Source organism: Chrysochloris asiatica, unplaced genomic scaffold, assembly GCF_000296735.1.
Source record: "Chrysochloris asiatica unplaced genomic scaffold, ChrAsi1.0 scaffold00006, whole genome shotgun sequence".
NCBI classification, from domain to species: domain Eukaryota; kingdom Metazoa; phylum Chordata; class Mammalia; order Afrosoricida; family Chrysochloridae; genus Chrysochloris; species Chrysochloris asiatica.
The window spans coordinates 28081073-28108965 of NW_006408524.1; the positions used below are offsets into that span (position 1 = coordinate 28081073).

General features: G+C 44.9%; 1 protein-coding gene across 1 annotated transcript in view; it reads left to right on the forward strand.

The window, feature by feature from the left end:
- Positions 1-27893, forward strand: part of DFNA5 (deafness, autosomal dominant 5) — a 70296-nt gene that overhangs the window by 26837 nt on the left and 15566 nt on the right. The window contains exons 3-4 of the mRNA XM_006832281.1: positions 19548-19719; positions 22195-22315. Of these exons, the coding sequence (XP_006832344.1) occupies positions 19548-19719; positions 22195-22315 (293 nt within the window). The remainder of the gene's footprint in view (positions 1-19547; positions 19720-22194; positions 22316-27893) is intronic.

The following is a 27893-nucleotide window of genomic DNA, read 5'->3' on the forward strand; positions in this document are numbered from 1 at the left end:
CAAGTGGGTATTATCTGCAAGTGTGGGTGTTCTTGTGCATATGCCCTCTCTTCTTATCAGCTGGATGCTTCACTCTCCACTCTAGTCCTCTGTGGCTATATCACTGACTCTGGGCCCAAGAGTTCCCAGGTCTTGCCACATTGCTGGCCAACCAGGTCTCCACGTGGGTTCACAGGAGTCTATTGAACGTTGTAGAGCTTAGCTTGCAGCTTCATTGCTGTGTTTCCCTCACTTCCCCTTATCGGTGATGAACGTGGTCACTAATCAGAGTGTATATTTCCATTGAGTCTTAGTCTTGGAAGGGGGTTTGCTCTGAGGGGTCATTTATTTTAATCCACGACAGGTATGTTTAAAGGGAAACACAGAAAAGTTCAGTTTATTCTAACAGGGTTCCAATTGAATCCTTCTGGTATCTCAAAATATGTAATATTTTGGGGTGAAATCAGACAGACCTGGGGATCTAATCTCTCTCACCTATGAAAAATGCTATGACGTTTTGTAAAGACAAATCTAAAATCCAGGCAACTGAAGGCATGAGGGCTGAATCACTTCCAGAATTCTGAAAATCTTGATTTAGTCTGGTAGGCTCCAAGTTCAAAATATCAGTCCTTTTCAGAAATCCAGCACAATCTATCTTTCTGTCAGAAAGTTTGGTCATGCATTTCAGCACGTCAGCAAAGCTTATGAGCAGAACCAAAAGCTTGTCTGCAGATGACAACATTTAACATGGCCAGGGTTAGCTTCTAGTAGCTTCTTAAAGTGAAAAGCCTGATGGGAATTACAGACTGCTTTAGGGCTCAGTACCCCGGAGCATTTTGGTCATGGAGGATTCAGCCAGGCAGAGCTTAATTCCACCCTGTACGTTGGTTTGAGTCTTTCTTTGTGTGATAGTCAGTTTTGTCTTGAATACCTCATGCACTTCAGACGGCTAAACTGCCCAAGTCCCAAAGTTAGAAGCAGAGTGGATTTGAAAGTGGGTTTGAGGCTACTTATCCAGCCAGCACAGTGGGACCTTTCCTGCGCTCACACTTTAATGGTCACTGGGGTTGCCGGTTTGGGATGTCATACATGGAGAGCTTCAGAGACCATCGGTAAGCTTTTCTGTTTACAACAGTCTCCTATCTCTTGACTGCCACTCCTTGGAAACCCTATACAGGGTTGCTATGGGTTGGAACTGACTCAGTGGCACTTAACAACAAAAACACTTACCTGCTAACTAAAAGGTTGGAAGTTTGCGTCCACATTGAGGTACCTCAGAAGAAAGTCTTGGTGATCTATTTTGGGGAGGGAAAAAAATGCCATTGAAAGCCCTATATAGCAAAGTTCTACTCTGACACATGAGGAGTTGGAATCAACTCACTGGCAACTGGGCTTGGTTTTATTTTTGAGAGCAGTTTTAGGTTTGCAGAAAGTGCAGTCCCCACATACCCGGACTCACCTTTGACAGTGTCTCCTGTGGATGTTGCGCATATCTGCAGTACATTTGTTACCACTGAGGAACCAATATCAATACATTATTAGTAATTAAAGACCATTGGTTCACACAAGTGTTCACAATTTGTATTGCGCAGTCATGTGGGTTTTCAGAAATGCACAATGCTTTCTGTCCCCCACTATAGCATCATGCAGAATAGTTTCAGTGCTCTGAGAAGGCCTTTTGCTCTAGCTATTCACCTCTCTCCTCTGTCCCGGGACCCTAGGCAACCGTTGACATTTTAATTATCTCTGATTTTGCCTTTTCCAGAATGTCATGTAATTGGGATCAGGCTGGAACCAGCTCTTGAGAAGGTGAAAATTCTTCCCAGTAACTCCAACAGACTTATCCTTGGATCCCAAGGGCCAGAACTGCAATGAATACCATCCCTCCCCTAGTCCCTGCCAAGAACAGGGTTGGCTCGGAGATGAAGCATGGTTCATACTTGGTGCCGACCACTCCCCAGCTCCCTCCTCTAGTACAAGACTCCCAAATCCAAGCCAAACTGGGTGGGTAGGGAACTAGTGATAGGAGCACACTTGGGAGCAGCTTTGAGTCTTCCTGGGTTCAGAGTGCAGTGAGGTGCCCTCAGACCTGCAGGGCACGCTGCAAGCACCCCTTACCCCTTTTCCCTCTCACGGAGCTTGTTGAATGAATCAGTTTTAAACTCATCACATCCATGTGACAGAGTAGAACTGCCCATAGGATTCTGTAGGCTGTAGAATTGAGGCTTTCTGCTCCTGTAAAGATTTACAACCTTGGAAACCCTACGCAGGGTTGCCATGAGTTGGAACCGACTCCATAGCTTACTACCAACACTCCACACCACCACCAACCTTTGCAGGAGTAGGTGACAAGGTCTTTCTTCTGCAGAGTTGTGGGTGGCTTTGAACTGCCAACTTTTCTGTTAGCAGCTAAGCCTTACTTAACCTTTGTATCACCAGGGCTCCTTCTCAAGGAGCTTACAAACCTTGTTGTTTTTGTTAGGTGCCACACAGTGACCCTATAGGAAAGAGTAGAACTGCCCTATAGGGTTTCCAAGACTGTAATCTTTAGGCGGGAGTCCTGGTGTGGCACTGCAGGTTAAAGCACTGGCCTGCAAGGTCAGTTTGAACCACAAAGTTAGTGGTTCCAGCTCACCAGCTGCTCCTTGGAAACCCTATACAGGGTCCCTATGAGTCGGAACCAACTCGATGGCACTTAACAGCAACAGTAATCTTTAGGAGAGCGGATCGCCAGCCAGGTCTTTTCTCCCATGGAACAGCTGTGGAGTCAAACTGACAACCTTTTGGATAGCAGCCAAGCGCTTCTACCATTTCATGCTACCAGGTTCCATTACAGATCTTAAAAGGGCTAAAGAGGTACCCCGTGGAGACCGTTGAAAGTGGTCATGGCATCTGGGTTTCCAGATTTTAGGAGGCAGTTTCTGAAAGCTGTCTCAGCAGTCTGAAGGGCCTGGTTTTCAAAACAGGCAGACTTTCTCTGGCTTAATGTCACGTCAGAAGAACAACCCAAGGTATTTTTTACAGGCAGCATGCATGGACCTAATCTAAAAGGTCTTTTTCATTTTTCTACCATCCAGCTGGTCTGTGAACACACATTTGCTTCTCTTTTAACAGCAGCTTTAACCAATAAATCAAACCCCTTTGGGAGAAATACCTAAATTATTAAAGCCTAAATCGTTAATATCTATACCTATGCTTGTGTGGGTTAGTAATTATTGCTTAATAATCTTGCAACTAGCAGTGGTTCTTGTCATGTCCTAACGTTTATTCCCGGGGATTTGTTGAAACCGGCGCTGGCAAGACTATGCTAGTCTTTGGAGTGCACCTACACATTTGCTTCTTGCTGCATGTTGTTTGAACAGTACAGTTGAAAGAATACTGGACTAGGTTAGAGACTTGGGTCTTGGTTTTGGTGCTGTAGCTAACATACCGTGTGACTCGGGTGTGGCTGTTAGCTCTGTAAGTTCCTTCTCCATCCATCTGTGAGCAGAGAGAAAGGATTAGATCAGGGTGAGCTGAGCCATGCTCATCTATTATGGATTAAATTGTATACTGTCAAAAGATGTGTCCCCCAAATAACTCCTATATCCATGTGGATGTAATCCCATTTGGAATTGGGTTTTCTGTGTTATGCTAATTAGATGAGATTAGAGTAGGGCGTGTCCTAGACTAAATCAGTTCAGAGATATTAACGACAATAACAGTAAAGCAGGTTCGACACAGGAGCCAGCCAGCACAAGTGGGGAGGAAGGAGGAGAGAGAGGATCACGGAGGAGCAAACACAGACAAGGATCTTCCCTGGAGTTAGTCGAGAAAGAGCCTCCATTAGAGCCAGCACCCTGAATTTGGACTTCCAGCTTCTGAATTTTGAGAAGCTAAATTGTGCTTTCAAGCCACCCACTTGTAGCATTGGGTTGAAGCAGTACAAGGAACTTGAGACAGCCTTCCGCTTCCACATGGACATTGTGAGTCAGTCACAGTTCCTTTGCCTCTCACTGTGCCACTCAGAGGGCTCAGGTGTTGCTGATGGGGGTCAGTCAGAGGTGATACTGAAAATGAAACCAACTTCCATTCCAGAACTATATAACCCCCGGGTACCGTATAGTTTTCCAGTTGCTTGACAGCAGACAAAATAGAAGCTGATTCTCTCTTCTTGGCCATGATGCACTCTCTCTCTCTTTCTACATGTTTTATTGTGAATTATGTGATAGTTTACATGGGAGTACATTAGCTTTACATTCATTCTATTGTATATCATTTAATTGCCATGGTTGCAATCCCCTCCATGCATCACCAACCAACCAGTGTATACCCTGCAAGCTTGCACCCCCGGTTGTCAACACACAGCCCCTCTCCCTCTCTGGGTCTAAAGTCCCCAGCTGCTCCATCATCTGGGGACTGTAGACCCAGAAGTCTCCACGTCATTGTCTCTGCCTCCATCTCTGGCATCACACTTTCTCTGGGTAGGGTCCTGCACTCTGCTCTTCTCCCTTGATGGTCCCAGGGACTGGAAAGTGAATCATTCCCCTCCTTTTGCTACAAAATGTCTACCGTTACATTTCCAACCCTCACAGTCAGTCCTGATAGCAGTTATTCACCATTGTACCACATAAGTGCTCTCCCCATCTCCTTTCATCATCCCCACCCAGACAGATTGGGCACTCTACTTTTTGAAGAGCTTTTTTTCAGAACTCCATTGGAAACACTATTCCTCGAGGATATTTGTTACCAATTGTGATGGAAATTTTGGCAATGGATGCTGGTGCTGGTTGCATAATATGATAAATGTCATTGCTGCTACTGAATTGCACATGTAAAAATGTTGACATGATGAATGTTGTGCTATACATATATTTGTTAAATGACGTCAAGTTGGTTCTGATTCATAGCGACCCTGTATAGGGTTTCTGAGGAGCAGCTGGTGGGTTTGAATTTCCAACCTTTTGATTAGCAGTCCAATGTTTATCCTATAGTGCCACACTAGGAACTATATATATATATATGTTAAGTGCTGTTAAATGCCATTTAATTGGTTCTGACTGCTGTTGTTAAGTGCTGTCAGTTGATTCTGACCCATAGCGACCCTGTATATGGTTTCCGAGGAGCAACTGGTGAGCTTGAACTGCCGACCTTGCAGTTCAAACAGCTTTGTAGTCTGGCGCATTAACCCACAGTGCCACACCGGGACACACTCACTCTCACATTCTAAATACACACACACACACACACACACACACACATATATATATATATATATATCCCCTGTTTTTTACTGCGGTAAATATATGTGTGTATGTGTGTATATTTAATAATACTTTTGTTTTTTTTTTAAAGGGTTGTACCTGTAAGGGAAGGATGGTGCTTACGTGACGGCACTGGTCTTGCTCACTGAGAAATCCCAGTGTCCAGCACAGTGCCTGGAGTATCCTCCCATCTTGGTAGAGTTGATTCTGCCTGTTAGTGACATAGAGGACAGAGTTGAACTGCCCCATGTGGTTTCTGAGGCTGTGATCGCTCTAGAAACAGAGTGTCACCTCTTTCTTCTGTGGAGAGGCTAGTGACCTTTTGGTTAGCAGCTGAACATTTAAATGCTGCAGCACTGGGGCTCCTTGAGCACCCTAGGGTGCAGTTTTTATTTGTGGAACTGAATGAAAGGAAGTTACGATGGAGTGGACCGCACGCCCTCCCCTGTGTCTATTAGAAGTATCCTGTTGTTCGTTGCCGTTGATTCTGACTCATGATGACCTCATGGGTTTTAGAGTAGAACTGTCTTCCATAGGCTCTTTAAGGTTGTGATTGCCAGGCTTGTCTTCTAAGGCACCGCTGAGTGGGTTTGAACTGCCAGCCTTTCAGCTAGTAGTTGGGTACTTAACTGCATGCACCACTTAGGGGTCCTGAGGGAACTGCATTTATTCTTTAGGAAGGAAAGCTCCTTCCTTCCTTTGGAATATTATCAGAGGTTTAAATGCCATCTCTGGGTTTCTTCTTGCTGAAGGAGAAACATGGAAATTGAAGACTTCCTTTATAGTGTAGGCTGCTGCTGGGGGGCTGGACCTGGGGAGCTTTAGGAGGAGTCGCTCTTCCTGCTGGGCTGTTCTGGCCCACAGTCTGGTCCTCAGCAGTAGGGGCTGGGCTCTGACCCATGCTTCCCTTGCCGCCATCACTGCCTGCTGCTTTTTAGCAGTTGCTGCTCTCGGTCTCCTGGCTCAGCCAATCCCTGCTTTGTATCCCTGACTGTGAATGGACCAACAGCCAATTTCGTTTCCTTGATTGCTTTGAAGGTCTGCTCCTTGACTGTGGGCTTACCCTACGAGGACCCTGGAAAATTGGGGCCATGGTCTTGGACCAGGACTCCTTGGGTGGTATTAATGATAAATGAACCCACCCAGTTGGTAATTGAAAGGTTTAAGGTTTGAGTCTACCTAGAGGCATCTTGAAAGAAAGATGGGTGATCAACTTGCAAAAAATCAGCAATTGAAAACGCTGTGGAGCACAATTGTACTCTGACACATGTGGGGATTCCATTAATTGGAATCGACTTAACTGCAACTGGTGCTGTACCATTATACTTTGACCAGCCTGGGAAGGGGTCTTTGTCTGCTTTTCCTGCCAATAGTGGCAGGAAAGAAATACTTGTGGCGTTCCTACCAAGTATACGCTGGGTCACTGTACACAAGGCCTCCCTAAGCGCAATCTTCAGAGCCAATCCTCCTCTCACAGTGTGCATACTGAGGCACAGCGGCAGGAGAGAGTAACCCAGCTGGTAAGAGAGATAACTGGGGACCAGTTCTAGGCCTGACTACAGCTCTTTCTGTTTGCCCAGAAGCAGGCCAATATCGGAGCAGTTGGGGCTTCGGGGAGTTTCCACAAGCACACTAGGGCAGGAAGGTGAGCCCCTCTCATCGATTTCATTTGTAGTTCTCCTCCCTTGTCTTCTAGGAGCCATGGTGGCTCAGAGGTTAAAGTGCTTGGCTGCCAACCAAAACAAAGGCAATTTGAATTCAACCGGCTGCTCTGTGGGAGAAGGACGTAGCAGTTTGCTTCCATAAAGATTTACAGCCTTGGAAACCAAATTGGGCAGCTCTTCTCTGTCCAACTGGGTTTCCAAGGACAGAGCTCTGGTAATGTAGTGGTTACAAATTGGGCTGCGAACCTTAAGGTCAGCTGTTCTAAACTACCAGCTGTTCCATGGGAGAAAGATGAGGCTTTCTGCTCCTGTAAAGATTTACAGCCTCGGAAACTCTGTACAGGGTTGCTGTGAGTCGGAACCGACTCCATGGCATATCACGACCACAACGACCTCTGTCCTACAGGGGCACTATAAGTTGAAATCAACTTGATGGCCAAGGATTTGGTCTTTTGGTTTTGGGTCCCCGCGTCTTCCCACAGCTGTATCCTTTTGCTCTTGATTTTACTCTGCCTCTGTCTTGATGGCTGCCTGTTTTTGCTGTCATATTTCTGCCTTCTGGGAAGAGAAAGAGACCTTAGGCTGTCAGAGGTTGTCCTGAAAAAGATGTGTGAAGAGGATGAAGACCATCTGGCTGTTCATTTTCTTGTGGGAGAGTGCTGGCCTCTTTTCTCCTGTCTGTGCCCCTACTAGACTAGGAGGGTGGGCAGAGGGGGATCTTCATCCAACCCTGACCACAGGCTTTGTATGATTTATTATTCTGTACCCACCAAATGGGTGGTAAGGACAGGGCTGCTGCTGTTCATACTGCCTTTGAACTGACCCTGACTCATGGTAACCATGAGAATGAAATGCTGCCTAGCTGGACTCCAGCGCCATTTTCGGTTGCAGATCAGATTGTTGTGATCCAGTGTTTTCAATGGCTGATTTTTGGAAGTAGATCACCAAAATGAAGTCTTTGACAACTTCAATCTTTTCTCCATTTATCATGATGTTACTTTTTGCTCCAGTGGTGAGGATTGTTTTGTTTTCTTTACATTGATGTGCAACCCATACTGAAGGATGTGGCCTTTGATCGTCATCAATATTTCAGCAAGCAAGGTTGTATCATCTGCAAATCTTAGCTTGTTAATGCGTCTTCTCCAATCCTCATCCCACGTTCTTCTTTGTATAATCTAGTCTCTCGGATTATTTGCTGAGTATACAGGTTGAATAAGTATGGTGAAAGAATACAATCCTGGCACACATCTTTCCTGATTTTAAACCATTCAGTATTCCCTTGTTCTCTTTGAACAGCTGTCTCTTGGGCAATGTACAGGTTCCTCATGAGCACAATTAAGTGTTTGGGAATACTCATTCTCCAGTGTGGTCCACAGATTGTCATGATCCACACAGTCTAAAGCATTTGCATAGTCACTAAAGCACAGGTAAACATCTTTCTGGTATTCTCTGCTTTCACCCAAGAGTTATCTGATGTCAGCACTGATATCCATCATTCCACATCCTTGTCTGAATTCGGCTTGAACCTCTGGCAGTTTCCTGTCCATGAGTTGTTGCAGCCACCTTTGAATTATCTTTAGCAAAATTTTACTTGCCTGTGGTATTAATGATATTGTCTGATGATTTCCACATTCCATTAGGTCATGTCTCTTTAGAATGGGCACAAATATGGATCTGTTCCAGTCAGTTGGCCAGGTAGCTGTCTTCCAATTTTTTTTGTCATAGTTGAATGAGTGTCTCCAGTGCTGCATCATATTTCAATTCATATTCTATCAGTTCCTGGTGCCCTGATCTTTGCCAGTGCCTTCAGTGCACCTTGGACTTCTTTTCTTCCTTCAGTATCACTGTTTTTTTTTTTTTTTTTTTTTTTTTATCGTTTGTTCTTGATCATATACTACCTCTTGATATGGTTGAACATCAGCCATTACATTTTGGTACAGTGACTCTGTGTATTCCTTCCATCTCCTTTTGATGCTTTCTGAATCATTCATTATTTTGCCTAAAGAATCTTAAAGTATTGCAACAAACTCCAGAGAGTATGCGTATAATTCCTTCTATTCCCCAGGCACTGGTCTACTTAGACAGGCAAGCTACTTACACACCTACTGAAATGGATAAAGCACTCTGCTAACAACTGGAAGGTCAGTAGTTTGAACTCATCAGTCTCTCTTTGGGAGAAAAGACATAGTGATCTGCTCTTGCAAATATCACAGCCTAGGAAACACTATGAGGCAGTTCTCTTCAGTCATGTGAGGTTCCTATGAATTGGAACGGACTCAAAACACACACCCAAACAAAAACATACAGAGCCATACAAGAGCTCAGATGGAGAGGGAGGCTACATCCCTGCCTGCTACTCTGCTTCTGAGGAGGGAGGGATAGGACTGTGTTGGGGGCTGTCGTGACTAGCAGGGACTTTGTGAAAGAAAACCTAGGCTTCTAAGCTGTGTGACTCTGATTACTGTCTTCCACCTCTCTGGTCCTCCCTGTTCCTCATGTATGAAAACCCTAATCCAGGGTTTTTAGACTTTTTTTGTTTCTTGAATTCCATAAGCAGTCTGGAGAAACCTACGGACCTTTTTAATGTATACAATTAAATATATAAAATAAGCAAATGACATTGAGATGTGGTTCTTTTCATGGATCCCTTGGTGGTCTTTGGGCCCCAGTTAAGATGGGTCCACTCGGCTCTATGCCCAGGGTTGCTGGAAGTTTCCTAGCACAGAGCCTGGCCTGGGGAAGAGGTCGCAGGCATTCCAAGAGCAGGGGGGCCTCCTGGGCCAGGTTCAAAGACTTCTCACCTGGCGTGTTTGTAGGGCAGCAAAGACTGAATGGTTGAAGGTTTGAGCTCTAATTATGGGAAGAGAATTAGGAGGAGGGACTGGAAAGGCAGCTTGAGGCCAGGTGCCTAGTTACTTGAGCTGATTTTCATGGTGATGGCTGTGGTGAGGTGTGGGCACTGGTTACCCAGGGAGCCCTGTCGTGCAGTGATTCTTGTTCTGAGAAGGGTCTGATTACCATTCGCTGTGCTGGGTCTGCACCTTGGACAGCACCCCTAAGGGGGCATCCAGTCCTCCCCAGGGGCTGCTTGGAGACTGACTAGGGGAGGGAGAATTCCTTTCAGGATTGCTTTACAAAGAGCCAGAAGACCAATCCATTTCCCCTGATACTCAGCTAGCTTCCCCTCCACCCCACTGAAAGATGTGATTCTCAAGTTTTCCAGCATTAGGTTTCCAAAAAGGGGCAGCACTGTCCTGAGGAGCAGCATTGCATGCACCTGGGTGGGCCTGGGAAGTGCTGTGGGTGGACACCTGCCCTGCCTGTGCTGCCCAGTGAACTCTTTCCCGGCCAGTTCCGTGTTGAGTGGTGGTCTTCTCTCTTCTCCACTCCCCTGAATGTGCCTGGGGATGGCAGGTAGGCAGGTGGGCCCTGGCCCTGCCTCACACGTCCTGAGGACAGGTGCTCTGGCAGACAGGCAACCCATGCCAGAGGAACTGACCCCCCCTTTAGTGGACTTTTTTCTCTGTTTTGGCATTTGGGATGAGGTGAAGTGAGGATTCAGGAAGGAGGTCTTGGGAAGTCTAGGCTGAGTTTTTGTCTTTTCAAACAGTGTAACCTTGATTGAGATCAGCGGGAGGGGTTTCAGTGGAGCTTGTTGAAGGTTCCTAGCAGTGGGGCCAGCAGTTCTGCTTCGGATGAGCCAGTACTTTAACTGTAGTTGAGGAAATTGGTTTTCAAGAATCACCTAGACTGTGGAATTTTGTACAATCGGGTTGTAATTCATAACCATGGGTTCATAACCATGGGTACACGGCTATCTTCAAAGTCTTTCATCTTCAGTCTCTGCCTATAAGATCTAAGCATCATCTCTTGTTATTGTTGTTGTTAAGTGACGCTGAGTTGGTTCTGACTCATAATGACCCTGTGTAGGGTTTCTGAGGCTGGGCTGGTGAGCTTGAACCGCTGACCTTGTGGTTCAAATCGACCTTGCAGTCCAGCACATTTAACACACAGCACCACACTAGGACTCCCATCACCTCTTGTTGTCGTTAAGTGCCATTGAGTCAATTCTGACCCATAGCAACCCTGTATAGGGTTTCCAAGGTGCAGCTGGTGAGCTTGAACCGCCAACCTTGCAGTTCAAACAGCTTTGCAGTCTGGCGCATTAACCCACAGCACCACACCAAGACTTCCGCATCACCTCTTTGGAGAATTTAAATCTACATACCACACCTTTTCTTTTTTAAAAAATAATTTATTTTTGTTGTTGAAAATGCTCTCAGCAGGACATATTCCAGTTCAGCTATCTCTGCCTGCACAACTCAGTGACGTTGATCACATTCTTTGAAGTGGGCATCCTTACTTACCCTCCATTTCCAGAATATTCCTTCCCCATCAACATCAACTTAATGCCTCCTAAGTTTCCTACCCAATCTTGAAGCTGCTGTTACCAATTTGTTCCCATATAGTTCTTAAAGAACACAATGCTCAAGGCAGACATTGCTAATTAAGCTAAATTGTAATTTGTTTGAAAGAAGACTTCAGGGTTGAAGTTTTAAAGATGGTCTCGGGGCACTAGTTGTGGGAGTTACAGACCATTCTTTGCTCCTCATTTCTCTCATCTTCCATATGTTTTCTCTTTTTCATGCACAGATGTACACGTATTCATACACATACACATTCATTAAAGCAGACAAAGAAGTAAAAAGCCACATGTTTTATTTATTCATTTACTCCAGAAATGTTTATTAAGTCTTTGTTAAATCCTTGGCACTGCTTTCAGCCTGCATTCTAGGAGCTTACATTCTAGAGAGAGAAGATGGAGACAGGCAATGGGCAGATAAATGTATTATATGGAGTCTTGGTGTGGTGCTGTGGGTTAATGCACCAGACTGCAAAGCCATCTAAACTGCAAGGTCGGTGGTTCAAGCTCACCAGCTGCTCCTTGGAAACCCTCTATACAGGGTTGCTGTGTGTTGGAATTGACTCCACTGCACTAAACAACATGGAGATATGCTCCCAGAGCAGTGGGTCTTAGAACTTGATAGTGTGACGGGGTGCTGCTTTAATCGGGGTGTTCACAGTTCTCAGGGGAGGTAGCTAATGAAAGCAAGATGTGGGGTCGGGAACAGCATGGTTCCTAGGCTGCAGGGTGGGGATGTACTTGGTGTGTTTAGGGCTGGAAGGTGATGTTGCTAAGGAGCTGGGGCCAGATCATGTAGTCCTCATACCTTGGGAGTTATGGATTGAATTGTGTTCCCCCAAACTGTGTATTGTAAATCCTAACCTCTCTATCTGTGGCTGTAATCCCATTTGGGAACAGGGTTCTGTTAATGTGTGCATATCAGGGTAGGGTGTATTTTAAACTAATCCCCTTTGAGACGCAGTATAAGGAGATTAGACCCAGAAGCAAGAAAGATTGATCCCACATGGAGATCACCAAGAACTTCTGAGAAGAATGCCAATGAGGTTAAGACAAGGACTGTCCCCCAGAGTGGGCAGGGAGAGCCTTCCCTTTCTAGAGCTGACGCACTAAATTCAGACTTCTAGCCTCCTAAACTGTCAGAGCAGTCCTGGTGTAGTGCTGTAGGATATGCACTGGACTGCAAGGTTGGATTAAACCTCAAGGTCGGAGGTTCAAACTCACCAGCCACCCCTCATAAATCCTATACAGGGTTGCTGTGAGCCGGGACAACAACAAACTAAGAGAAAATCAGTGTCTGTTCCTTAAAGCTCTCCACTTGTTATCTAACTAAGACACTGGGCAAGGGGGTTAGGTGGGATGTGATATACTCATTGGAGCAAGGGAGTGACCTGCAAATGCACTTTCCACCCAGTGGACGGTGGGGTAATTCGCACACACTGTGGTTGTGTACTGGTGGGCTTCAGTAGAGGAACTCAGGAAGGTGGCTGGAGCCATTGAGCATTTGTGTGGCATTTCACTCTGTGCTTGGCATACGCTGACTGCTCACCATATGTCATCTCAGCTCTGTGAGTTTCCTAGACTGCCGAAACAGACAGACATCTATGTTCTCTCCAGAGGCCTGAAGTCCGGCACTGGTAGAGTTGGTTCCATTTCAAGGCTCTGAGGGAGACTCTGTTCCATGGGTCTCTCATAGCATTTGGTGAGGACCAAACATCTATCTGTTGCTTAGCTTGTAGATGTATCACTCCAATTTCTATCTCTGCCTTAAGTGGCATTTTCCCAATGTGTTTGTCTCTGTGTCTCTCCTCATTTTATAAGGACACCAGTCATATTGAATTAGGGCTCACACTAGTCCAATACAACCTCATGTTGTTAACTTTATTCATTACATCTGCAAGGCCCTGTGCCGGGAGCCAGCCCGGGCAAACTTATTTCAGGGGTTTTTCTGAAGGCGGGTGCAGACGTCGGCGATAAGAATTACACGGAGTCATGGGTCTTAATTAAAAATCTTCTTATTACATGCTTTATTCTTCTCATTTCTGTGCTACTCTAATACTCTACTTCTCTCATTCTTTACTGTCCTGCTCATTCTTTACTCCCCTGCTCTCCTGCTCATCTCTTCTGCTTCTTTTCTCCCTTCCCCTGCTCCTGCCTTCATTCTCTCCTCTCCTGCTCATCTCTTTTGCTTTTCTCCCTTCCCCTCCTTCCATTTCTTTACTGTCTCTTTCTCTACATTACTCTTATTCTTTTTCCTTATACACTACTACTCCTAATTATCTACATTACTGCTTTTACTACTCCACTCCTGCTCCTTCTCTACATTATTCCCTCTATCCTCCCTCCATTCTTTTCTCATCTCCTTTCTACCTCATATTCCGTCTTCTCCCCCTTCCTCTCACTACTTCCATATTCCTTCTACTTACCTATACTTACTCTACTTCCTTTTATTCTTTCTTACAATGCCCTTATATACCGTTACAAAAAACATTGCTTTCATAGTAATCAATGACATCAAAATACAATCAAGTCTGGGGCACATTCCTCATGCTTTACAACTCTTAAATTTACAACAGGGATGGGAAGTTACAGCAAAGACATTATCTCAAGGCATAGGAGACATTCAGGTGCCTTGAAACCTTTTAGTTAAACATTTGTTCCTGCATAAATCTATTCTTTTCTCTGAGAAGCAAGTTAACCTTCACATATGTTTCTTAACCTTTGTCTGTTAAGTCTTGTTAATTTTAGTTGTTAGGTGCAATTAACTCTCCATTAACTTCCTCCATACACTATCTGTTTATAGCCTACAAAAACATCACTTATCAGGGAAACTGAAGCTATGAAAAACAACTCCTCTATTTTACTGATCATTAATTTAAGAACGTCTAAGTCACACTTTTTATTTAGTATCTGTATCTACCCATAGCCTTTATCTGTAGTCTAATTGTTTTTAGAAATTCTTGTACCCACAGCCCTTATTTATAGTCTACTCGCTTTTAGGATTCTTTATTGCCTTAAACTAAGGCTACAAGGAAGAATGTTTACAATCACTAAACCTAAGCTGGTAGTAATTCAATTGACAAATCCTGTCTCCTAGCAATCTTAAGAACATTGTTAATATAAGTATTAGAACTGCCTATGATTATTAGTAGAATAAGATGTAGCTAATGTGTGGCTTCTAACTTTTAATAAAAATATACTAAAGTGTCAAGAGAGTCAAAAACCTAAAGTAAAAGGGATACTAATAAAATCGTGAATAAATCAGAAAATGATTCAACAAGAGAAAAATTTAACTAGGGATCTGCACATAGAAATAACTTTGTGGCTCTACCATCCAAAGAATATCATTCATCGTAGCTCTGCTAAAACAGTGAATTCTTCTATGTGCAGGTTTTCCCGTGTCTCATTTATTTATTTTAATTCCTCGATTAATATGTCTCAATTTATTTATTTTAATTCCTTAATTAATTATGGCTCTTGCCAGCCCTGTTTCCAAATAAGGGTCAGCATATCTATTTTTGGCAGGACACAGTGCCTCATCTCTCTGCACTGTGCCTCTGGGCTTCTGTCTGAGCTGGACAGAATCTTTGTCTACTAATGGATGGGAGAGCCATTGTGTATATTTGATTGGGGTTGTGTGTTGAGTTTTGCAAGGTAATTAACTTGGCTCTCTTCCTTTCCACTCCATGGACTTACAATGTTGTATGAAATCTCCAGAGACACTATTTCATCTTTTGCTTCTCAGAATGAAATCATATCTCCTGTAGACAGAAATTTAACCTGCTCTTAAAATGCTCTGGAGTGGCAGAATGGGAGCCCCAGTATGCACACCTTATATGTTAAGACATAAATAAAGCTACTCCCTGGGTTACTAACAAGATTTGTTCCTAAGTCTGTCTTTAAGTTGAATTTGAAGTTAAGTTGGAACATGAACATATGGTTTTATATAGATAGCATCAGCCAGTCAGATGTCTACCTTAGGATATATTTTACCTTTCCATGCATATAAAGGAGTCCTGGTGTGGCGCTGTAGGATCAGCACTAGACTGGAAGGTTGGTTTGAACCACAAGGTCAGCGGTTCAAACTTAGCAACTGTACCTTGAAACTTTATACAGTGCGCCTATGAGTAGGAACTGATTCGATGGCACTTAACTACAACAACAACAACGCATATAGAGGATTCCTGGTGTGGTAAGATCAGCACTGGACTTACAAACCACAAGGTTGGCAGTTCAAACCCACCAGCTGCTCCTTGGAAACTCTATATCAGGTTGCTATGCATATGAAGGAGTCTTGGTGTGGTCCTATAGGATGTGCACTGGACTTCTAACTACAAGGTTGGCTGTTCAAGCCCACCAGTCACTCTTCAGAAACCCTATACAGGGACATTATGCATTGGAACTGACTTAATAGCAACAGCAACATGATATAAAAGGAGCTCTCGTAGTGAAGTGAGTTATGAGTCAGGCTGGTAACCTCAAGCTTACCAGCCATTCCAGGAAAGAAAGATGAGGCTTTCTGTTCCCATAAAGATTTACAGCCTCAGAAACCCTGTACAGGGTAGCTGTGAGTCGGAACCAACTCCACGGCACATAAACACCACTACCTCCTTGAATATAAAACACTTAAGAAGCACTTCCAAATACACTAAAACATCTTAAGGAGACGTTGATTCAGTACTGTTGAGAGGTAAAGAAATGATTCTTAAAACAATTTAGATAGAAAAAAAAGAGGAAAAAAGACCATGATTAAGGTTAGCACTTACTCTTGTTTGATCGAGGTCATTCACGAGGTAACAGTCTGATAACATTAGTCATTGGAGGATGCAGGGAAGATGCTGGGCATGGTGTTGGAGAGCCAGGGTTTAATTCTGTGGCTGGAGATTTGGGTTGGAGGTGGGGTTATTATTGGAGTGAATTTCTTGAGTGTAGGTATCAAGTGAAGGGTGCTAAGAGCTTTTCTTTTTCTCATCATAAATGATTTTGTAGCCACTGTTGCCCTCGGTAACTGTATGGTAAACTTCCATGAAAGTCTCTGTATTAGGATCTTGCTCCTATAACTTTGCCATCTCCTGCTTCATGAGACAAAAGGCTTCGGCTAACTCTTCCCTCAAAAACATTTTCAGTTCTGAAGTTTCTAGGCCCTGGTCTTCTTCCTCAACTTGTATCATTTGTTGCTTTAGTTCCAAAGGTCTTCATTGAATTAGTTATTCCCTGATGTCTAACTGCAGTTGGTTACCAATAGCAACCACAGCTTTCCCTGGCTTCGGTGATGTCATCAGCTGTAAACCCCGAAAAGCATGTACAAATTGGAGGCAAAATTTGTTCCATATTCCTTTCATATTTGACTGCATCACTGGTCCTAAGAATCGGCAGTATTTTTGATGTCATCATTGATGTTGTAATTCCTCCAGAACTTCCATGAGCTCATCACTTCATCTTGAGTAGCCCTGATTGCTTGTGAGAAGACCCCTGTGAGCAATGGCACTTACAGGAGACTGTGACCTCTCTAGTCCATTGTCTGGTGTTGAGGGAGAACAATGCAACCTTTCATTGGGGCGATTGTCATCGAAAGTGCTTTGGCATCTAGGTGAGTTGTGCTTGCACAAGGAGAACTTCTGAAAGGAATTTTCTTGGCCAAGTGTAATGTTCAACAACAGGAACAAAAAGTGGCTCAAGATCTACTCTTCAAAGATGGCAATTCTATTCTAAGCCTTTGCATTTGCCTTCCAAATAACTGGGAAGACATAACTTAATGACTAGACAAATTGCCTTTGAATACAGGGAGTGATTCACAGTCAACATTCATGGAAGCAGCAGTCAAGAAATCAAAGGATGTATTGTATTAGACAAATCTGCTGCAAAAGACCTCTTTAAAGTGTTCAAGAGCAAAGATAGCAGATTGAGGACTAAATTGAACCTGCCACAAGCCATGATATTTTCTATCACTTCACACTTCTGTGAAAGTTGGATAATGAATAAGGAAGATTTTAGAAGAATCATGCATCTGAATTATGGTGTTCGAGAAAAATACTACCAAATTATCAGTAGCCTTTCCATTTCAGTAATTAAGCTACTGCATTGCTTAGTAGTATTCATGGGGCCAGAATCTTTCACATGCTCCATTATCATTGCTTTGTCCTTTAAAATTGTTCCAAATTTTGACCGTCTATAGCCTAACTCTTCCAATGACTTAGGGCTTTTACCTCTTGCTAATCACTTTATTATTTCTGCTTTATTGTTAATCATGATAGTTTTCCTCAGTATTTGCACTGGACTTACACTTTGGCATGGTTACAAGGATAAGTGAGAGGAAAAATTAAGCCCCAAACAGAGTTACACACTTAACACAGTGTTAGTGGCAATGTGTGACAGGGTTGTATTCTTTCACCATATTTATTCAACCTGTACGGTGAGCACGCCAAGATGGAAAAGATCAAAATGGATGTCAGGAGAGACTCAGGAACTTGCTCTCCAGCGTAGAGATGCTAAAGCAAATGGAAGAAATGAGGTATAAGAGCTGAACAGAACATTTCAAAGGTCATTTTGAGAAGACAAAGTCAAATATTAGAACAAAATGTGCAAAGACCTGGAGTTACAAAGCCAAAAGGGAAGAACATGCTCAGCATTTCTCAAACTGAGGGAACTGAAGGAAAAATTCAAGCCTTGGCTTGTGTTATTGAAGGTTCTCTGGGCAAATTATTGAGTGATGTAGAAAGCATCAAAAGAAGGTGGAAGGAATACACAGAGTTACTGCACCAAAAGGAAATGGTCGATGTTCACCTGTTTCAAGAGGTAGCATATGACCAAGAGCCAATGATCCTGAAGGAAGACGTGCAGTCCAGTGCACTATCCTGCAGTGACCACTACTGACCAGGGGCACGATAGAAGGTCCCAGGTAGAACGTAAGGAAATGTACAATAAAACTTAAATTCATAAATAAACCATACCTAGGAGCTCTGGTAGCGTAGTGGTTACGAATTGGGCTGCGAACCTTAAGGTCAGCGGTTCGAAACTACCAGCCGCTCCTCGGGAGAAAGATGAGGCTTTCTACTCCCGTAAGGATTTACACCCTCGGAAACCCTGTACAGGGTCGCTATGGGTCGGAACCGACTCTACGGCACTTAACAACAACAACATGTTACTAATAGGAGTCCTGGTGTGGAGCTGTGGCTTAATGCGCTGGTCTGCAAAGTCAGTTTGAACTGCAAAGTCGGTGGTTCAAGCTCACCAGCTGCTCTTTGGAAACCCTATGCAGGGTCGCTGTGAGTCAGAACCAAGTTGATGGCAGTTAACAACAACAACAATGTTATCAATAGAGACCAGAGGAATCCTTGAGCCTACTGCCCTAAGATACCCTTTGCAGTTAGAAGTGAAGTAATTCTGCAGGTCACTGTTCACCCCAATAATAGAAGGGTTTATAAAATAAACAGTATCACACATGAGAAATCTTCTCCCTTAAACAACTAACAATATGAGACTACATGGTCAACATTTACTCAAAAGGAAAGATGAGAAAGGCAAGAAAATGGAACAAACAGAATGGAAATCATGAGGACGACGACACGTTGTGAAAATCATAACCCATGGCATGGAACAATTTGTATAAACATTGTAAAGGGGAACCTAAATTGTTGTTTAAAATTTCATCTAAAATGCAATAAAATGTTATTTTAAAAACACAACTAATTCAAAACAAACAAAATTCCTTTTTAATTCAGATCTAATTTCCTCCTTGTAAAAGGTTTGAATCCACCCAGAAAAAGAAAGGGCTGGCCACTGACAAGCCCACGGAGCCCACTTCTACTCTGACACACATGGGAGCTGCCAGAAGTCAGATTAGACTGCATGGCAGCTGGTTTTTTACGAGTACTTTGAGCCTGTTCTGCAATCACCCTCTGGTTTGTGGGTTGTGGCTAGGATGCTATCCCTCAGCCTCTGATTAAATAACAAAGTAGAGGGTTTTTCCTTCCTTCTTGACAAACCAGTCCTGCCTTTGACAGATAGCCCTACTTCCTGCATCCAGCCGGTTCCTGGAGGCCTGGCAGCGCCCAGCTGGCCTCTGGGGAGTTGGTTTATGCCTTCTGGATGAATTGCTTCCCCTCTCATCACCAGGAAATAAGTGGTGCTGGTTGTCACCTGTTCCCTCCTCAGCCATCAGCTGTGTAAGAGGAGACCGTTTAGGCCCATTAATCTCCCTCAAGGCACTGGGTCACTTGTTACCATTTTTCTTTTCAGAACAATCAATCTGAAAAATCCTGTGCTGCAGCATGTGCTGGAGACGAGGAACGAGGTCCTGTGTGTCTTGACACAGAAGATTGTGACCACGCAGAAGTGCATCATCTCGGAGCACGTTCAGATTGAAGAGAAGTGTGGTGGCATGGTGGGGATCCAGACCAAGACTGTGCAGGTGCAGGGCCCTAGGGGCTCCAGGCCAGTGATGGACACTTGGCCAGGGACCACTTTTGGCAGGGGTGGGAGCAGGTGGGGTACAAGGGGGAGGGCGGGCGATGTCTTCATTAGTCAAGACTTGAAGTGAGTTAATAGAAATTCAACTCAAACTGGCTTAAGCAAAATGTTTGAGCAATCTGGCTTCAGTGGTTCTTTTAGGGGTTAAGGATTTAGAGGGAGGGTAAACTGTCTGCCTGTGGTAGATTCCCTCTCAGATAGGCTCCCTCCTATGGAGGTGGCTGCTCCAGGCTGCCCTCCACTGTGGAAGCAAAGTTTCAGGGCAGGCTCTTACTGGAGCAAACTGAGTCCTGCCCATTACAGAAGTGGACCCCAGGCCAGAGCAGTAGCATATTCAGATGGGTCAGGTACACCTGGGCCAGGTGCCTTCCCTCTTGGGAGAGAGGCTTCCCTGGGATCATCAGAACTGAGCAGGCCAAATCCGCAGAGAGCCACAGAGCTGCCAAGAGCCAGGGGTCTCAAAAGTATTACTTTGCAATCAGTTCTCAAGTCCTTTGTGGATTGAGTTAAGGCAGGTCAGATGAGTATAATTATCTATCAACACATACTTGAGGGTTAAATTATACAAGTCTTGCCAAGTGGACCCATGGGCCAGTAGTAAGCTTCAGTGGAATAGGTGGCCATCAGCCCCAAGCTTTCCCTCCAGCCTGACATACACTCTGATACACTCTGATATTCTACTCTTAAGAGTTAAAATTCAAAGAAAAAAAAATTTTGTTGAGAATATATTTAGCAAAACATATACCAATTTAACAATTCCAACATGTTAAAATCCGTCATATTGATTGCCTACGTTATTCAAGGTATGTAAGCAGTCTCACCCTCTTCTGAACTCTTCCTCCTCCAGGAACATAAAGTCTCACTCCCTAAGTTTCTTATCTAATCTTTCAAGTAGCTGTTGTTCATCTGATTGAATGTAGATAGCTCAAGGCAGATGTGCTATAGTAATTAAGTTAAACTATTTGATTTTAGGAGTGCTGATGGCACTGTAAGATAATCACTGGACTGCTAGTCACAAGGTCAGTGGTTCAAATCCACCAGTCTCTCCTTGGGAGAAAGATGAGGCTTTCTGCTCCCTTAAAGATTTATAGTCTTGGAAACCCTATACAGGGTTGTTATGTGTGTTGTGTGTCAGAAGCAATTTGACAGCACCTAATAGCAACCACGGAGTCCTGGCATGGCACTCTAAATAAGCACTCAACCACAAAGTCGGCAGTTCAAATTCACCAGCCGCTCCTCAGAAACCCTGTACAGGATTGCTGTGGGTGGCGCCGACTTGATGACACTTAACAACACAAACAGCAACCACAGTAACACTGTTTGTTTACAAAAGACTTCTGGGGATATTCTAAGTTTAAGTTTAAAGATGATCTCTCAGGTTACGGGTGTTCATCCAGCCTCAATGTCTTGAGAGATCTTGGGGTTAACTTTTGACTTTTTCTAGGGGACCCAGCAAAGTTGTACGAGAGGTCTTCAAAGAGTTATGGAAAAAATGGAATGAAAAGATACTGGATTTTTCCAGGACTTTTTTGAAGCCCCCCTCTACATCTTGGAAGTTAAAATGGGGCTGAACACTGGGGAGGTTGAGCCAGGCAGGCTGGACAACAGTGCTGTTGGGGATGCCTGGTGGGAGTTGGCTTCAGTTGGTCCCCTGATATTTCTGCCTGCAGTTACCACCTGCAGAGACCTGCAGTATACCAGAGAGTCAGGGGGCTGGATTGCCACCTCGTGACCCAGAGCATCACACTCTGACCAGGATCAAGTTGCCTAAAAAGTTTTTTGATCTCTAGCTTTGGACAACAAATAGAGCTTCTCATCTTCTTCTCCCTAGGACACTGTTGGAAGGGATATTTGTGACCGTGTTTGTAGGAGAGTTTTTGCGCCTGATTTCTTGGCAGTTTTCTGGCATCCTTCTCAAATCCCGATCTCCTCCCTCCAGCCACCTCTGCCCTCCACTTTAAATAGCACAGTGTCCCACCCACAAAGCCGGGCATTGGAATCACCAGCTTGGGGATTCTCTCTCAGCTAGGCTCCCCCTGTCAAGCTTTGATATTATTTAGGACTTTTGTTAGGATTTCAGTGTTGACCCCATTACCTTTGGGGAGAGAGACTGGAACATTTTCTTGTCTTCTTTATTTAGCACCATAGATCTAGCTTCACTGTATCCCACACTTTTGGTTTTAGTGCCAGAGGTATGACCAAGCACTTGGGAGAAAGTGTAATAAGTGTGATGCCAAAGAGAGGGACATCCCAGTCACTGTCTTCTCTTCTCCTCTCTGCTGGGCTCAGTGGACATGTTCTGAGTGCCTGTGAGCAAGACACAAGGCTACCCTGATGTGGATGCCCAGAGAAGTCAGGTAGAGTCTAGGTACACAGGTGACTGGCAGCCTGGTGGAAACTATGCTTTGGCCCACAGGTGTCAGCAAAGGAGGATGGAAACGTGGTCAAGGACTCCAACGTGGTCCTGGAGATTCCAGCTTCCACAACCATTGCCTACGGTGTCATCGAGTTATATGTGAAGCTGGACGGCCAGTTTGGTGAGTGATAGCTTCTTGCTCGGAGATGGCTGAGGGGCACCTATTTGTCTTCCAAGGTACATACTGGTAGATGGTCCCTTACAACTCTGGGGATTATGGGAGAGAAGCAAGAGATAGCGGAAGAGGATGTCCCATGACTAGCTCCCTGGACCTGTAGGATGCATTAGGTGGGGCTTGGAGAGGGGACATGAGGAGAGCAGCCCCACCTTCCTGCCCCAGACACTGGTGGGGGTGGGAGTAAGCTTCCACCGGTATCAACTCTAGCATCACCGCATCCTAGGAGGTCTTGGGAAAGTTCCTGAATCTTGTTGAGTCTTAGTTTGCCTGTCTTTAGAAAGAAGATTCATTATTGTTAAGTGCTGTTGAGTTGTTGCTGACTCACAGTGACCCTGTATGGGATTTCTGAGGAGCAGCTGGTAAGTATGAGCTGCCGACTTTGTGGTTCAACCTGACGTTGTGGTCCAGTGTTTATTCCACAGCGCCACACCAGGACTCCTTAGAAAGCAGGTGGTAAGGATTAAATTAGATCGGGCATATGAAATGCCTGGCACAGGAGCCATTAATTAAGTACTCCACCTTAGCTAAAGGAGCTCTGGTAGCATAGTGGTTACGAGTCAAGCTGCTAACCTCAAGGTCAGCAGTTGAAAACTACCAGCCATTCTGTGGGAGAAAGATGAGACTTTCTGCTCCCATAAAGATGTACAGCCTTGGGAAACCCTATTCAGGGTTGATATGAGTTGGAACCGACTCCACAGCATACTGCCACCACCACCATCATCACCACCACCACCACCACCACCACCACGACCACAGCTATGTTTTAGGGGAGAAGAGGAATCCTTTCTTCAAATATATAAACATTACAGAGAATCTATATTAAGTCTTAAACAGGAGAAACAACCAGACATAGACAAACATAGATGACAAAGGTGAGGGAAAGCATCAGTATGGTGCCATGAGATTCCAAAGTTCTTCCTCCACGTGGCCACCTTCCATAGAGCACAGAGATCAAAAGGATCTCTTCCCATCACCATGACCCGGGCAGCAATACAACACACACACACACACAGACACACACACACATGTGGAAAGTAGGGAGGGAAGTTCTGTAGATAGGGGTGACAACTAAGGGGTGGGTTCAGGAAAGTTCCTGTGAGAACCAGCTAACGGAAGTGACTCAAAACTCACTTTTAAATGCACTGTGCTTCTAACTCAGGCAGTTCAGCTGTCAGAAGTGCAAGGAGTATTCAAGAAAAAGTGGTATCGGAACATGTAAATGCAGGCACAAGATGGAATTAAGCTCTGCCTTGTTGGATTTGTTTGCAGAAAGCCTTCAGATCTCACACTCTACCATAACTATCAGTAAAATCAGCATCATTATTGTTCTCTGCCCACCCCTCAATAACCCACTGCCACTGAGTAGACTCTACTTCATAGTGACCTTTTAGATCTTGGTAACACAGTTCCTTAGGGTTTCTGAGACTATATGTTTTTATGGGAGCAGACAGCCTCATCTTTCTCCTGAGGAGAAGCTGGTGGGTTTTGAACTGCCAACCTTGAGATTAGCAGTCCAACACTTATTAAGACACCAGGCATCTTTACCCCTCAATATAAAGCCAAAAAATACTCAAAGGACTCTCCGATGCTGACCACAAGTGTGTCCACGTTTGGAGATCCTAGCCACTGCCGTAGTTTGAAGAAAATAGGGACTTTATTTAACTTTTCTATGCTGATTATCTCATGCTCCTCCTCTCAGGAGAATGAAAACTGGCCACTTTTTGGGGATGTGAATACATACATTTGTTGTTGTTAAGTGCTATTGAGCCCATTTTGACTCATAATGACCCTGTATAGGGTTTCCAAGGAGTGACTGGTGGGTTTGAACTGCTGACCTTGCGGCTTGCAGTCCATTGCTCTTCTGCAGTGCCACACCAGGACTCTTAATTAAATTTAGTTTGATGAATTGTTAATGTTTCTAGGTAAGATGATGGTATTATAGTTGTTGTTAAATGCCATCAAGTTGTTTCCAACTCAGAGCAACCCTGTAAAGGGTTTCCAAGGAGCGGCTGTTGAGTTTGAACTGCCGACACTATGGTTCAAACCAACACTGCCCTCGAGTGCTTTATCACACAGTGCTATACCAGGTTGTTTATGAAAAAGACTCCTTAGTTTTTGGAGATTTATACTAAAATATTCACCAATGACATGGTAATATGTCTATGGTTTGAGTAAAAATAATGAGTATAGGGGATATGTGCATATCAAGGGGTCTGTTGGGGCCAAAGAAGATTGTTGTTAAGAGCAGTTGAGTTGGCTGGCGAGTTTGAACTACCAACCTTGTGGTTCAAACCAACTTTGCTGTCCAGCGCATTAACCCGCAGCTCCATACCACGGCTAATAGTTTTTGCAGAGGCCCGGTGTGGCCTTGTATTCTCATCACTGAACCGTTAACCACATCAGCAGTTGAAACCCATTAGTCACTCCCTGAAAACACTATACAGGTCACTGTGAGTTAGAACGGGCTCTGGATGGCAGTAGCAGCAACAGCACCGGTAATAGTCATGGAAGCTGGACAATGAGTGGATTTGAAGCCCTAGTTCTGAGACCTTTTGAAATCTTGGTCCCAACTTAGAATGCTCAGGAGAGTCTTCCTTGGTGGTGGGGGGCCAGAGCAAGCCCCTATGCACCCACCGCCAGGCCTTCAGCTCCAGGGCAGCCTGTAGATCCCTCAGGGGCCTTTAAGACGGCCTTGCTCTGCTAGGCTCCCTGTTTGCATTTCAATTTCAAACCTTTCTTCTTGCTTACTTCCGCTGTCTTTGAAAATAAACTCTACTTTGTGCTTCAGAGAAAAGAGGTACCCTGGGGGAATTCTCTGTGATCCTCTGGCTCCCCTCCCACACCCTGGCCTTAGAAAGCTGCTTCCATACTCTTTCCCACTGCCAAGAGCAATGCCTTTGCAGCTTGGGGGGCAGGCACGGTTCTATGTGACTCACTGCCTGATTTTTCAACCAGTTCTACTATTTTTGCCCATCTGTGCTTTCTATCAGTCTTGACACAGAATGTTCTGATCCAGCTTCATAAACGTAGGCTTGCAGGGACTGGAAGGAGGGGGGGACCTGAAGAGCCTGCCTGACTCCTCCTCCTACCTAGTAGGTGGGATTACATCTGAGAAGGGCCCTTTTTGTCCCTTCCAACCAGGAGAGGAGGTCATTTGATGAAGCGTCCTTTGCCAGCAGGGGCGGGGTGGGGATGAGGGTGGTGGGGGTTTCTTCCCCTCTCTAGCAGCATCCTTCCCACCCCCCAGTTCCAGGCCACATGTGTAGACAATTGAAAACATTTTTTTATCTTTATCATTCTGAACATTAGCCTTGTACTTCTATATAAGTTGTTGTTGTGAAGTGAGTTGGTTCTAACCCATAACGACCCTGTACATTTGTGCTTTATTTGTACAGGAAATCTAGCCCAACATTTGTCAATTTTTCCACGTGTCCAATTTAAAGGAGCTCTGGTAGCATAGTGGTTATGAATCGGGCTGTGAACCGCAAGGTCAGCAGTTCGAAACTACCAGTGGTTCCACTGGAGAAAGATGAGGCGTTCTGCTCCTGTAAAGATTTACAGCCTCGGAAACCCTGTGCAGGGTTCGCTGAGTCGGAACCGACTCCACAGCACTTAACAACAACGACAATTTAGTGACATCAATTACTTTATATTGTGCGCCGTAAACAGACACTCACTGCTTCCTAAACAATGTTTCTCCCTGCCCGCTCCCCTCTGCTCCAGATAAAAATTAACAGTGAGGGGCTTTCCGGTGCCCAGGCTCCCTCCCCACAGGCTGACCTGACCACAGGAATTGGGTGTTTGCCACTTTTGTCCTGAGTCTGGCTCATGCCAGCATCTCCTCGGCACCCCCTGCAGACTCTGTTGGCTTTGCCTCTCTGATCCTTCCCCTTCTGTTGCATCCTAGCAATGTACCAACATGAAGGTTCTAAAATAGAAATGTGATCATTTCAGTCCCCTTCCATGCCTCCTGTGGTCCCAAGGATAGAGTCTGTGCTTCTGTGTCTCCAGCTTTCCCTCATCAACTCAGTGGTCTTCCCGGGGATCAGCCTGTCCTCCTAGAATGAGCCCCTTTCTCTCTTACCCCTGATCCTCTGCCTTGAGCGCCTTGTGCCTGACTCACTCCTCCCAGATCTGCTTCACCCAAGTTACCTTTGCTGGTCTTGTCCCACCTGCCATTCTGGCTCCAGGGACCCCTCATCTGCCTCCTCAGACAGCATCCAGTTAGCCCCTGACCTCTTCTTACTGTGTTTGTAGTCCTGGCCTGTGCCTGGTGCTTTTGTCAGTGTAGCATCCAGCACAGTGCCTGGCACAGAGAGAGCAGCGGTCCTTTGACATGTGATGGATGAACAGCCTTCTGAGGCTGTACATGTGGTGTTGCTGTGGACGCTGAAAATCCCAGTTGGTTCAGCATTGTTTGTGAGCTAGCACAGGGGTCCTTAGGTGCCCAGGTGGTGCAGCGGTTAAGCACTCAACTGCTCACCAAAAGACTGGCAGTTCAAACCTCCAGCTCCTGCTGGAAAATGTGACAGTCTGCTTCTGTAAAGATTTACAATGTTGGAAACACTGTGGTGCTCTGTCTTATAGAAGTTGCTAGCAGTCATCATCGGCTTTTTCACTGGCCTCCTAGATTCCTGATGGGGTGCTGTAGGATAAATATGGACTGCAAGGTCGGTTTGAAAAGCAACTCATCAGCTACTCCTCGGAAACCGTATACAGGGTTGCTGTGGGTGGTAACTGACTAGACAGCACTTAACTTGGCAGTGTTTTAACAAGCCTGGTCCCTGTCTTCGTGTTGTTTTGTTCTTTTTTGCCCTGCCTCTACAAACTCCGTGGGCCAGCGACCTGGCCTGTAAAACACAGAAGAGAACTCATAACTGCCCATTTTTCCTTTCTCTCTGTGCTTCCATTGAAGAAAACTCCTCAAGTATGGAATCGTTCTTCGTGTTGTGTGTGTGTGTGTTAGTTTCAGTCAATAACACATTAAGCTGTGCTTCTCTGAGGAAGAGGGAGTGGTCTGTGACAGTCATGTGAGTTAGGAACATGCACCCAGTTTCCTGCCATGAATCCCATCAGAGTCTTGGCTGGAGAGGTCTCTCCTCACTGAGCCTGCGTGACAAGTGCTGAGAACTGGTCCTGGCAATGGAGCACGAAGGATCAGGAGCAACATCATCATCTGGGAGCGTGTCATACACAATCCAGTGCCTGGTGCAAAGGATAGAGCCTGAGGCAGGACATCAGTAAGGGAAGCCAGTGGATGAGTCAGTGCAGATTAGCCCACTTAAGACACGTCTAACTTTATGGGCATCATTAGTGTCCACAGCAAATGAGTAAGTGTGTTAAGATCCATGCTGCCCAGATTTCTTGCAGATAACATGCTCTGCTGCATTTTTATTTGAAACCCTGGCTTAAGGGGGCAAATGGTTAAATAGAAGCTGAAAGAGAATCCACATTCATGTGCTTACTTATTGTGTTTGCTGAGGACATAGCTGTTACATTTGTACCTTGACTCTCAGCTATG